At 38.6% G+C, this 13805-nt stretch overlaps 1 protein-coding gene across 1 annotated transcript in view; it reads right to left on the reverse strand.

Annotated features, from left to right (window-relative positions):
- Window positions 1-12639: 12639 nt before the first annotated feature.
- Window positions 12640-13805, reverse strand: part of LOC139559150 (fatty acid-binding protein, heart-like) — a 19680-nt gene continuing 18514 nt past the window's right edge. Inside the window, exons 3-4 of the mRNA XM_071374893.1 lie at window positions 13085-13186; window positions 12640-12894 (exon numbers count right to left, since the gene is read on the reverse strand). Coding sequence (XP_071230994.1) covers window positions 12841-12894; window positions 13085-13186 — 156 coding nt within the window. The 3' untranslated portion in view covers window positions 12640-12840. The remainder of the gene's footprint in view (window positions 12895-13084; window positions 13187-13805) is intronic.

Consider the following 13805-nt stretch of genomic DNA (forward strand, 5'->3'; position numbering starts at 1 on the left):
TAGATATTATGGTTAATGCTTTCTGTTTTAGATATTATGGTTAATGGTTTCTGTTTTAGATATTATGGTTAATGCTTTCTGTTTTAGATATTATGGTTAATGCTTTCTGTTATAGATATTATGGTTAATGCTTTCTGTTATAGATATTATGGTTAATGCTTTCTGTTATAGATATTATGGTTAATGCTTTCTGTTATAGATATTATGGTTAATGCTTTCTGTTATAGATATTATGGTTAATGCTTTCTGTTATAGATATTATGGTTAATGCTTTCTGTTTTAGATATTATGGTTAATGCTTTCTGTTTTAGATATTATGGTTAATGCTTTCTGTTTTAGATATTATGGTTAATGCTTTCTGTTATAGATATTATGGTTAATGCTTTCTGTTTTAGATATTATGGTTAATGCTTTCTGTTTTAGATATTATGGTTAATGCTTTCTGTTTTAGATATTATGGTTAATGCTTTCTGTTATAGATATTATGGTTAATGCTTTCTGTTTTAGATATTATGGTTAATGCTTTCTGTTATAGATATTATGGTTAATGCTTTCTGTTATAGATATTATGGTTAATGCTTTCTGTTTTAGATATTATGGTTAATGCTTTCTGTTTTAGATATTATGGTTAATGCTTTCTGTTATAGATATTATGGTTAATGCTTTCTGTTTTAGATATTATGGTTAATGCTTTCTGTTTTAGATATTATGGTTAATGCTTTCTGTTTTAGATATTATGGTTAATGCTTTCTGTTATAGATATTATGGTTAATGCTTTCTGTTATAGATATTATGGTTAATGCTTTCTGTTATAGATATTATGGTTAATGCTTTCTGTTATAGATATTATGGTTAATGCTTTCTGTTATAGATATTATGGTTAATGCTTTCTGTTATAGATATTATGGTTAATGCTTTCTGTTTTAGATATTATGGTTAATGCTTTCTGTTTTAGATATTATGGTTAATGCTTTCTGTTTTAGATATTATGGTTAATGCTTTCTGTTTTAGATATTATGGTTAATGCTTTCTGTTATAGATATTATGGTTAATGCTTTCTGTTTTAGATATTATGGTTAATGCTTTCTGTTTTAGATATTATGGTTAATGCTTTCTGTTTTAGATATTATGGTTAATGCTTTCTGTTATAGATATTATGGTTAATGCTTTCTGTTATAGATATTATGGTTAATGCTTTCTGTTATAGATATTATGGTTAATGCTTTCTGTTATAGATATTATGGTTAATGCTTTCTGTTATAGATATTATGGTTAATGCTTTCTGTTATAGATATTATGGTTAATGCTTTCTGTTTTAGATATTATGGTTAATGCTTTCTGTTTTAGATATTATGGTTAATGCTTTCTGTTATAGATATTATGGTTAATGCTTTCTGTTTTAGATATTATGGTTAATGCTTTCTGTTATAGATATTATGGTTAATGCTTTCTGTTTTAGATATTATGGTTAATGCTTTCTGTTTTAGATATTATGGTTAATGCTTTCTGTTTTAGATATTATGGTTAATGCTTTCTGTTATAGATATTATGGTTAATGCTTTCTGTTGTAGATATTATGGTTAATGCTTTCTGTTATAGATATTATGGTTAATGCTTTCTGTTATAGATATTATGGTTAATGCTTTCTGTTATAGATATTATGGTTAATGCTTTCTGTTTTAGATATTATGGTTAATGCTTTCTGTTTTAGATATTATGGTTAATGCTTTCTGTTTTAGATATTATGGTTAATGCTTTCTGTTATAGATATTATGGTTAATGCTTTCTGTTTTAGATATTATGGTTAATGCTTTCTGTTTTAGATATTATGGTTAATGCTTTCTGTTTTAGATATTATGGTTAATGCTTTCTGTTATAGATATTATGGTTAATGCTTTCTGTTATAGATATTATGGTTAATGCTTTCTGTTATAGATATTATGGTTAATGCTTTCTGTTATAGATATTATGGTTAATGCTTTCTGTTATAGATATTATGGTTAATGCTTTCTGTTTTAGATATTATGGTTAATGCTTTCTGTTTTAGATATTATGGTTAATGCTTTCTGTTATAGATATTATGGTTAATGCTTTCTGTTTTAGATATTATGGTTAATGCTTTCTGTTTTAGATATTATGGTTAATGCTTTCTGTTTTAGATATTATGGTTAATGCTTTCTGTTATAGATATTATGGTTAATGCTTTCTGTTATAGATATTATGGTTAATGCTTTCTGTTATAGATATTATGGTTAATGCTTTCTGTTATAGATATTATGGTTAATGCTTTCTGTTATAGATATTATGGTTAATGCTTTCTGTTATAGATATTATGGTTAATGCTTTCTGTTTTAGATATTATGGTTAATGCTTTCTGTTTTAGATATTATGGTTAATGCTTTCTGTTTTAGATATTATGGTTAATGCTTTCTGTTATAGATATTATGGTTAATGCTTTCTGTTTTAGATATTATGGTTAATGCTTTCTGTTTTAGATATTATGGTTAATGCTTTCTGTTATAGATATTATGGTTAATGCTTTCTGTTATAGATATTATGGTTAATGCTTTCTGTTATAGATATTATGGTTAATGCTTTCTGTTATAGATATTATGGTTAATGCTTTCTGTTATAGATATTATGGTTAATGCTTTCTGTTTTAGATATTATGGTTAATGCTTTCTGTTTTAGATATTATGGTTAATGCTTTCTGTTATAGATATTATGGTTAATGCTTTCTGTTTTAGATATTATGGTTAATGCTTTCTGTTTTAGATATTATGGTTAATGCTTTCTGTTTTAGATATTATGGTTAATGCTTTCTGTTTTAGATATTATGGTTAATGCTTTCTGTTATAGATATTATGGTTAATGCTTTCTGTTATAGATATTATGGTTAATGCTTTCTGTTATAGATATTATGGTTAATGCTTTCTGTTATAGATATTATGGTTAATGCTTTCTGTTTTAGATATTATGGTTAATGCTTTCTGTTTTAGATATTATGGTTAATGCTTTCTGTTATAGATATTATGGTTAATGCTTTCTGTTTTAGATATTATGGTTAATGCTTTCTGTTTTAGATATTATGGTTAATGCTTTCTGTTTTAGATATTATGGTTAATGCTTTCTGTTTTAGATATTATGGTTAATGCTTTCTGTTTTAGATATTATGGTTAATGCTTTCTGTTATAGATATTATGGTTAATGCTTTCTGTTATAGATATTATGGTTAATGCTTTCTGTTTTAGATATTATGGTTAATGCTTTCTGTTTTAGATATTATGGTTAATGCTTTCTGTTTTAGATATTATGGTTAATGCTTTCTGTTTTAGATATTATGGTTAATGCTGACTCAGCTGAGGCACTACTGCTCTTTCTCCTCACCTTTTCTCCCTCTTCCCCCTTTTTTTCTCTCCCTCACTATCTCTCTCTCTCTCTCCCTCACTATCTCTCTCTCTCTCTCCCTCACTATCTCTCTATCTCTCTCCCTCACGATCTCTCTATCTCTATCTCTCTATCTCTCTATCTCTCTCCCTCACTATCTATCTATCTCCCTCCCTCACTATCTCTCTATCTCTCTCCCTCACTATCTCTCTATCTCTCTCCCTCACGATCTCTCTATCTCCCTCCCTCACTGTCTCTCTATCTCTCTCCCTCACTGTCTCTCTATCTCTCTCTCCCTCACGATCTCTCTATCTCTCTCCCTCACTGTCTCTCTATCTCTCTCCCTCACTGTCTCTCTATCTCTCTCCCTCACTGTCTCTCTATCTCTCTCCCTCACGATCTCTCTATCTCTCTTCCTCACTGTCTCTCTATCTCTCTCCCTCACTGTCTCTCTATCTCTCTCCCTCACTGTCTCTCTATCTCTCTCCCTCACTATCTCTCTATCTCTCTCCCTCACTGTCTCTCTATCTCTCTCCCTCACTGTCTCTCTATCTCTCTCCCTCACTGTCTCTCTATCTCTCTCCCTCACTGTCTCTCTATCTCTCTCTCTCCCTCACGATCTCTCTATCTCTCTCCCTCACTGTCTCTCTATCTCTCTCCCTCACTGTCTCTCTATCTCTCTCCCTCACTGTCTCTCTATCTTTCTCCCTCACGATCTCTCTATCTCTCTCCCTCACTGTCTCTCTATCTCTCTCCCTCACTGTCTCTCTATCTCTCTCCCTCACTGTCTCTCTATCTCTCTCCCTCACTATCTCTCTATCTCTCTCCCTCACTGTCTCTCTATCTCTCTCCCTCTCTTCTCTGTAACGTGCTGTATCCTGTGAATGTGACATATAAACATAGATTTTTGACAGTATTGACACATTTGTTGTTGTTTTGGCTCTGTACTCCAGCACCTTGAAATGATACAATGACTATGAGGTTAAAGTGCAGAATGACTATGAGGTTAAAGTGCAGAATGACTATGAGGTTAAAGTGCAGAATGACTATGAGGTTAAAGTGCAGAATGACTATGAGGTTAAAGTGCAGAATGACTATGAGGTTAAAGTGCAGAATGACTATGAGGTTAAAGTGCAGAATGACTATGAGGTTAAAGTGCAGAATGACTATGAGGTTAAAGTGCAGAATGACTATGAGGTTAAAGTGCAGAATGTCATCTTTCATTTCAGGGTAATTTCATCCATATCGGGTGAACCGTTTATTAGCACATTTAAGAGGACCAAAAGTATTGGGACAATTCACTTATATGTGTATTAAAGTAATCAAAACTTTTGTATTTTTTTCCCATATTCCCAGCACACAATGACTACATCAAGCTTGTGGCTCTACCAACTTGTTGGATGTATTTGCTGTTTGTTTTGGTTGTGTTTCAGATTATTTTGTGCCCAATAGAAATTAACGCTAAATAATATATTGTGTCATTTTGGAGTCATTTTTATTGTAAATAAGAGTAGAATATGTTTCTAAACACTTCTACATTAAAGTGGATGCTACTATGATTACGGATAGTCCTGAATTTATCGTGAATAATAATGAGTGAGAAAGTTAGACGCACAAATATCCTACCCCCCAAAAATGCTAACCTCCCCTGTTATTGTAATGGTGAGAGGTTAGCATGTCTTGGGGGTAATGGTGCGACGCCTTGGCGGTATAATATTTGTGCTTCTAACTTTCTCACTAATTATTATTCACAATTCATTCAAGCTATACTGTTAGCAGCACAGACATCTGTTTCACCCTAATGTAGTCTCTCTCTCTCAATTCAATTCAAAGAGCTTTATTGACATGGGAAACATATATTTACATTGTCAAAGCAAGTGAAATAGATAAACAAAAGTGAAATAAACAATCAAAAATTTAACAGTAAACATTATACTCACAAAAGTTGGGACCAAATTCTCTCTCTCTCTCTCTCTCTCTCTCTCTCTCTCTCTCTCTCTCTCTCTCTCTCTCTCTCTCTCTCTCTCTCTCTCTCTCTCTCTCTCTCTCTCTCTCTCTCTCTCTCTCTCTCTCTCTCTCTCTCTCTCTCTCTCTCCCCCTCTAAGGACTGTTTTCGGTCCCTGGCTGCAGTACAATCTGATACCTGAGGAGGGCGATGATGAGCAGCAGCTGCAGCAGCTACAGAAAGAGCCAGTTAACCTCCACAGGACTCACACAAGAAGAAGAAGAAGAAAAAGTAAGGACCACAGAGTGAAATAGAACACAATGTTTTATATTGCTATCTCTATGGTAAGGATAGATAGAACACAATGTTTTATATTGCTATCTCTATGGTAAGGATAGATAGAACACAATGTTTTATGTTGCTATCTCTATGGTAAGGATAGATAGAACACAATGTTTTATATTGCTATCTCTATGGTATTGATAGATAGAACACAATGTTTTATATTGCTATCTCTATGGTAAGGATAGATAGAACACAATGTTTTATATTGCTATCTCTATGGTAAGGATAGATAGAACACAATGTTTTATATTGCTATCTCTATGGTATTGATAGATAGAACACAATGTTTTATGTTGCTATCTCTATGGTAAGGATAGATAGAACACAATGTTTTATATTGCTATCTCTATGGTAAGGATAGATAGAACACAATGTTTTATATTGCTATCTCTATGGTAAGGATAGATAGAACACAATGTTTTATATTGCTATCTCTATGATATTGATAGATAGAACACAATGTTTTATATTGCTATCTCTATGGTAAGGATAGATAGAACACAATGTGATCAGGCCTACCACTGTTGTGTCGTCTGCAAACTTAATGATGGTGTTGGAGTCGTGCCTGGCCACGCAGTCGTGCGTGAACAGGGAGTACAGCGATGGACTGAGCACGCACCCCTGAGGGGCTCCAGTATTGAGGATGAGCGTGGCGGATGTGTTGATACCTACCCTCACCACCTGGGGGCGGCCCGTCAGGAAGTCCAGGATCCAGTTGCAGAGGGAGGTGTCTAGTCCGAGGATCCTTAGCTTAGTGATTAGCAATGAGGGTACTATGGTGTTGAATTCTGAGCTGTAGTCAATGAATAGCATTCTCACATAGGTGTTCCTTTTGTCCAGGTGGGAAAGGGCAGTGTGGGGTGCAATAGAGATTGCATCATCTGTGGATCTGTTTGGGCAGTATGCAAACTGGAGTGGGTCTAGGGTTTCTGGGATAATGGTGTTGATGTGAGCCATTACCAGCCTTTCAAAGCACTTCATGGCTACCGACGTGAGTGCTACGGGTCTGTAGTCATTTAGGCAGGTTGCCTTTGTGTTCTTGGGCACAGGGACTATGGTGGTCTGCTTGAAACATGTTGGTATTACAGACTCAATCAGGGATATGTTGAAAATGTCAGTGAAGACACCTGCCAGTTGGTCAGCACATGCCCGGAGCACACGTCCTGGTAATCCGTCTGGCCCCGCAGCCTTGTGTATGTTGACCTGTTTGAAGGTCTTACTCACGTCGGCTACGGAGAGCGGGATCACACAGTCGTCCGGAACAGCTGATGCTCTCATGCATGCCTCAGTGTTGCTTGCCTCGAAGCGAGCATAGAAGAGATTTAGATTTAGCTCGTCTGGTAGGCTCGTGTCACTGGGCAGCTCGTGGCTGTGTTTCCCTTTGTAGTCTGTAATAGTTTGCAAGCCCTGCCACATAAGATGAGCGTCGGAGCCGGTGTAGTATGATTCAATCTTAGCCCTGTATTGGCGCTTTGCCTGTTTGATGGTTCGTCGGAGGGCATAGCAGGATTTCTTATAAGCTTCCGGGTTAGCGTCCCGCACCTTGAAAGCGGCAGCTCCACCCTTTAGCTCAGTGCGAATATTGCCTGTAATCCATGGCTTCTGGTTGGGGTTTGTACGTACAGTCACTGTGGGGACGACGTCCTCGATGCACTTATTGATAAAGCCAGTGACTGATGAGGTGTACTCCTCAATGTCATCGGAAGAATCCCGGAACATGTCCAATCTGTGAATGCAAAACAGTTCTGTAGTTTAGCATCTGCTTCATCTGACCACTTTTTTATAGACCGAGTCACTAGTGCTTCCTGCTTTAATTTTTGCTTGTAAGCAGGAATCAGGAGGATAGAATTGTGGTCAGCTTCCCCAAGAGAGAGCTTTGAGTGTGGAGTACAGGTGATCTAGATTTCTTCCCCTCTGGTTGCGCATTTAAGATGTTGATAGAGATTAGGTAAAACTGATTTAAGTTTCCCTGCATTAAAGTCCCTTGCCACTAGGAGCGCCGCCTCTGGGTGAGCGGTTTCCTGTTTGCTTATTTCCTTATACAGCTGACTGAGTGCGGTCTTAGTGCCGGCATCCGTCTGTGGTGGTAAATAAACAGCCACGAAAAGTTTAGATGAAAACTCTCTTGGCAAATAGTGTGGTCTACAGTTTATCATAAGATACTCTACTTCAGGCGAGCAAAATCTAGAGACTTCCTTATATTTCGTGCACAAGCTGTTGTTTACAAATATGCACTGACCCCCCCCCCCCCCCCCCTCGTCTTACCCCCCCCCCCCCCCCCCTCGTCTTACCCCCCCCCTCGTCTTACCGGAGTGTGCTGTTCTATCTAGCCGGTGCAGCATATGTCCCGCTAGCTGAATATCCATGTCATCATTCAGCCACGATTCCGTGAAACATAAGATGTTACAGTTTTTGATGTCCCGTTGGTAGGATATTCGTGATTATATCTCATCTAATTTATTGTCCAATGATCGCACGTTGGCGAGTAATATTGACGGTAATGGCAGCTTTCTCACTCGCCTTCTGTGGATCCTTACGAGGCACCCCGCTCTGTGTCCTCTGTACCTGCGTCTCTTTCTCTTGCCAATAACGGGGATGTTGGCCTTGTCGGGTGTTAGCAGTATATCCTGTGCTTTTTGAAGAAAAAAATCTTTGTCTAACTACTAAAGGACACCAATAATAAGAAGAGACTTGCTTGGGCCAAGAAACACAAACAATGGACATTAGATCGGTGGAAATCTGTCCAAATTTGAGATTTTTGGTTCCACCCGCCGTGTCTTTGTGAGACACAGAGTAGGTGAACGGATTATCTCCGGATGTGTGGTTCACACCGTGAAGCGTAGAGAAGGAGGTATGATGGTGTGGGGGTGCTTTGCTGGTGACACTGTCAGTGATTTATTTAGAATTCAAGGCACACTTAACCAGCATGGCTACCACAGCATTCTGCAGCGATATGCCATCCCACCTGGTTTGCGCTTAGTGGGACTATCATTTGTTTTTCAACAGGACAATGACCCAACACACCTCCAGGCTGTGTAAGGGCTATATGACCAAGAAGGAGAGTGATGGAGTGCTGCATCAGATGACCTGGCCTCCACAATCACCTGACTTCAACCCAATTGAGATGGTTTGGGATATGTTGGACCACAGAGTGAAGGAAAAGCAGCCAACAAGTGCTCAGCATATGTGGGAACTTTTTAAAGACTGTTGGAAAAGCATTCCAGGTGAAGCTGGTTGAGAGAATGCCAAGAGTGTGCAAAGTTGTCATTTAGGCAAACGGGTGGCTATTTTGAAGAATCTAAAATATAAATATATTTTTATTTGTTTAACCCTTTTTTGGTTACTACATGATTCCATATGTGTTATTTCATAGTGTTGATATCTTCACTATTATTCTAGAATGTAGAAAGTAGTAAAAATCAACAAAAACCCTTGAATGAGTAGGTGTGTCTTAACTTTTGACTGGTAGTGTATATCCAGTTTCCTCAGATCTATTATTAAATCTGAGGAGAGTAGTGTTGTTTTCAGACCAGACCTACCGTATCGGTGTATCCAGATCTCACAACATCTGGAGAAGTGTTTAACATCTTCGGAAGACTTCTCCCCATCTCAGTTTACAATCCAGGGTTACTCCAAGCAGTTTAGTCACCTCAACTTGATCAATTTCCACATGATTTATTACAAGATTTAGTTAAGGTTTAGGGAATGTATTTGTCCCAAATACAATGCTTTTAAGTTTTTGAAATATTTAGGAACAAGGGAGGGCCAGAAAGATCATGTTTTGTTTTTTGGTTATTAATTGTCAAGCTTTAAAAGATCATGTTTTACTGTAGTAGCTGACGTGTATAGTGTTGAGTCATCCGCATACATAGACACACTCAAAGCAATTGGCATGTCGTTAGTAAAGATTGAAAAGCGTAAGAACATTCTAGAACACCCTCTGTGTTCTGTTAGACAGGTAACTCTTTATCCACAATATAGCAGGGGGTGTAAAGCCATAACACTTCAGTTCTTTCCAGCAGCAGACTATGATCAATAATGTCAAAAGACACACTGATGTCTAACAAAACAGCCCCCCCACAATCTTTTTATCATCAATTTCTCTCAGCCAATCATTTGTGTAAGTGCTGTGCTTCCCTATAAGCATGCTGAAATGTCTTTACTGTAAAATATCATTGTAGAAGGTCAAACACACATTTTTTCAAAACTTTACTAAGGGTTGGTAACAGGCTGATTGGTCGGCTATTTCAGCCAGTAAAGAGGGCTTTACTATTCTTGGGTAGCAGAATGACTTTTGCCTTCCTCCAGGCCTGATGGCACACACTTTCTAGTAGGCTTAGATTGAAGATATAGCAAACAGGAGTGGTAATATTGTCCGTTATTATCCTCAGTCATTTTCCATCCAAATCGTCAGACCCCAGTGGCTTGTCATTGTTGATAGACAACAATAATTTTTTCACCTCTTCCATACTCACTTTACGGAATTCAAAATTACAATTCTTGTCTTTAATAATTTGGTCAGATATACTTGGATGTGTAGCGTCAGCGTTTGTTACTGGCATATCATCCCTACGTTTGCTGATCTTGCCAATGAAAAAAAATGATTAAAGTAGTTGGTAATATCAGTTGGTTTTCTGATGAATGAGCCATCTGATTCAATGAATGATGGAGCTGAGTTTGCCTTTTTTCCTAACATTTCATTGAAGGAGCTCCAAAGAGTTTTACTATCATTCTTTGTGTCATTTATCTTTGTTTCATAGTGTAGTTTCTTCTTCTTTTTATTCAGTTTAGTCACATGATTTCTCAGTTTGCAGTACGTTTGCCAATCAGTTGTGCAGTCAGACTTTTTTGCCGTTCATTTTGCCTCATTCCTCTCAACCATACATTTTTAAATTCCTCATCAATCCACTGCTATTTAACAGTTTTTAACAGTTCACACACCAGACCAGCAAATAGTCTTTACATCAACAACATATGAATCACTACAAAACTTTTTGTATGACCTCTTATACACTATATTAGGCCCAGACTTTGGAACTTTGGTTTTCCTAGATAGCAGAAGTAGATATTCTCATGGCTTGGGGGTAGAAGCTGTTTAGAAGGCTTTTGGACCTAGACTTGGCGCTCCGGTACCGCTTGCCGTGCGGTAGCAAAGAGAACAGACTATGACTAGGGTGGCTGGAGTTCTTTAAGTGTTACTAATGTTTTCTTATGAGAATATGACTTTAAATAAAACCATGGACAAACCTGCAGAAAACATTATGCTGAAGGATTGAAATTCCCACAGAATAAAGTTGTTTCTTAACGTTCTCTGAATCATTTGAGAACATTACTTTAAAGCTGTAACGTGTAACTTTTTTTGGGGTGACCCGACCAGATTCACATAGAAATATGAAGTGTCCTGTGCTGTAGGGTTCTCTCACCTTGAACCTAGTTGGTAGCCTGTCTGCAACACACGACACCAATCTATACAAGCCGGGAATGTGCCGGAATTAGAAAAACACACACAGAATCACAGCCCAGGAAACACACACTTCTACGCCGGCAGCCAGGCACCAACCAACATTTCCGTTCACCTAGTAGGAGTCAATAGTGGTAACCACTCTAATGCCGCGTTCAAGTCACTTCGGAAACTTGGACATTTCCGACTTGCTTTCTCGTCGTAGAAAGATGATACCCCCCGAGTTTCCCACTTGGGAAGTATCAGAATGAATCAATAGCAAGCTTTACACAAATAACTTTTAACTCGGAGGTTCCGAGTTTTCCCGACATGACGTGAACGCGGCAAAACACACATACACGCTGTCCAACACACACACACACACACACACACACACACACACACACACACACACACACACACACACACACACACACACACACACACACACACACACACACACACACACACACACACACACACACACACACACACACACACACACACACACACACACACACACACACACACAGACGTTGTCCTATAATTATTCTCCCTGTGATGCTCTGTAAAGACGTAAACTGTGTTCGCTGGTTTGGAACTTCTCTGATCTCTGCTATAATAGTACCGCAGGTCAACTCCCCTGCCCTGAGCCACACACACGGCTAGCCTCAATACTAACCATCCTGAACTCGCAAACTTACATTCTGTTTCGCTACACGGATGTAAGAGATCAGGACGCTTGGTATGAGCCTAACACAGAAACGTGTCAAAGTGGAAAGGATTTTGCAACATACTGTTAGGTTCTTATTAGTTCAGAGTAAATAACTCACGGACACTAGACAACGTTATCTAAGTTTAATTCTTCCCAAAGGGTCGTTACAGCTGTAAATCAGACACCGACATGGCTTCCCCCCCGTGGTGGTATTCATACCCCACTTTGAGGTGGAGTCTCCTCCGTATCTCTAAACAGTGCATCCTTCTTGCTAGGCAGGGAACTAAGTGATATGAGCCTTCAACGGTTTCTCCCCTTATAAGTACTGTCACATGCAATTCTGTTTTCCCTGCACTCAACACATTCCAACCTTAGTTGTCTTACTACAGAGGACCACGAATTTGTCAGTCCTTTATAAACTATGCATCTGATCTATCATGTCTTTAACATCTCAATGTTCAAAGTTTACCCAGAATCCATCTCTGACAGCAGAATATAGAGCAGCTTTGATCCGTCTGAGGAGCCAAGTGCTGCTTCCCCTACAGCAGCCTCACATCTCAACTCCGGCACAAAATGGCTGCCATAACCCACCCAGATGGCTGCTACAACTGTAACACGTGATGAGCCATTTGGCACAAAATGGTTGCTACACACAGTTAGTAGATTCACTGAGTTTCCTCCAGGCCAGTGGCAAAATCCCTGTGGTTTGATGAAAGTAGAGCCTCTGGTGTAGGTGTGGTGACTGTTGTCATGGGGATTGTGAGGTGACTGACAGAGAAGAACTCAGGAAGGCTTTAGAGAAGAAAATAAACGTCAGTGGAATTTATTCAGTGTTTCATACAAAGGAGAAGCACTACAAAGAGAAGGACGGGACAACATAGAAGGGGTCGGGGGTTAGAGGTCAGACGGGTTAGAGGTCGTTACAGTGGGGATCGGGGTTAAGGATGAAGGGTTGTTGTGATTTTGGCAGGTGTGGTAAAGGATAGTGGAGTTTTTTGGTGGACGTTGTTACTCGGCCTTGATGTAAGAGCGTGTGCAGATGACATCACCAAGAGTCAGTGTCTGTGGAGAGGAGAGGAGAGGAGAGGAGAGGAGAGGAGAGGAGAGGAGAGGAGAGGAGAGGAGAGGAGAGGAGAGTTAGATATACAACAGACACATTCTTACATGTAAGAGTTAACACCAATACACACACACACACACCACACACACACACACAGACACACACACAGACACACACACACACGGTACTGACCAGTTCGAGGGCGTTGCCACTGACTTCACGAACCAGAGTGGTCTCCTTGCCGTCCCACTTCTGCACGTGAGTCATCTTACCACCGTCTACCGTTATTAGGGACTAGAGAGAGAACGAGACATTATGAACACACACGTCATCTCCCACTGAAGGTACAATCCACTGCTGATAAAGGAGAAGTCTCGGTGGGTTTGAGACTGAGGTTAACGTAGATGTAATTGCCAGATAAAGAATGCCTACTGCACACTCTTAGAAAAAAAGGTGCTATCTAAAACCTAATATGGTTCTTCGGCTGTCCCCATAGGAGAACCCATTGGAGAACCCTTTGAAGAACCCTTTTTAGTTCCATGTAAAACCCTTTCTGCAGAAGGAGAAAAAAATGGTTTTTACCTGGAACTAAAAAGGGTTTTACCTGGAACTAAAAAGGGGTTTTACCTGGAACTAAAAATGGGTTTTACCTGGAACTAAAAAGGGGTTTTACCTGGAACTAAAAATGGGTTTTACCTGGAACTAAAAATGGGTTTTACCTGGAACTAAAAAGGGGTTTTACCTGGAACTAAAAAGGGGTTTTACCTGGAACTAAAAATGGGTTTTACCTGGAACTAAAAAGGGGTTTTACCTGGAACTAAAAAAGGGTTTTACCTGGAACCAAAAATGGTTTTTCTATTCCGAAGAACCCTTTTGGAACACTTTTTTCTAAGAGTGTATGTAGCATGTGTGC

Source organism: Salvelinus alpinus, chromosome 29 (genome assembly GCF_045679555.1).
Source record: "Salvelinus alpinus chromosome 29, SLU_Salpinus.1, whole genome shotgun sequence".
In the NCBI taxonomy this organism is placed as follows: Eukaryota; Metazoa; Chordata; class Actinopteri; order Salmoniformes; family Salmonidae; genus Salvelinus; species Salvelinus alpinus.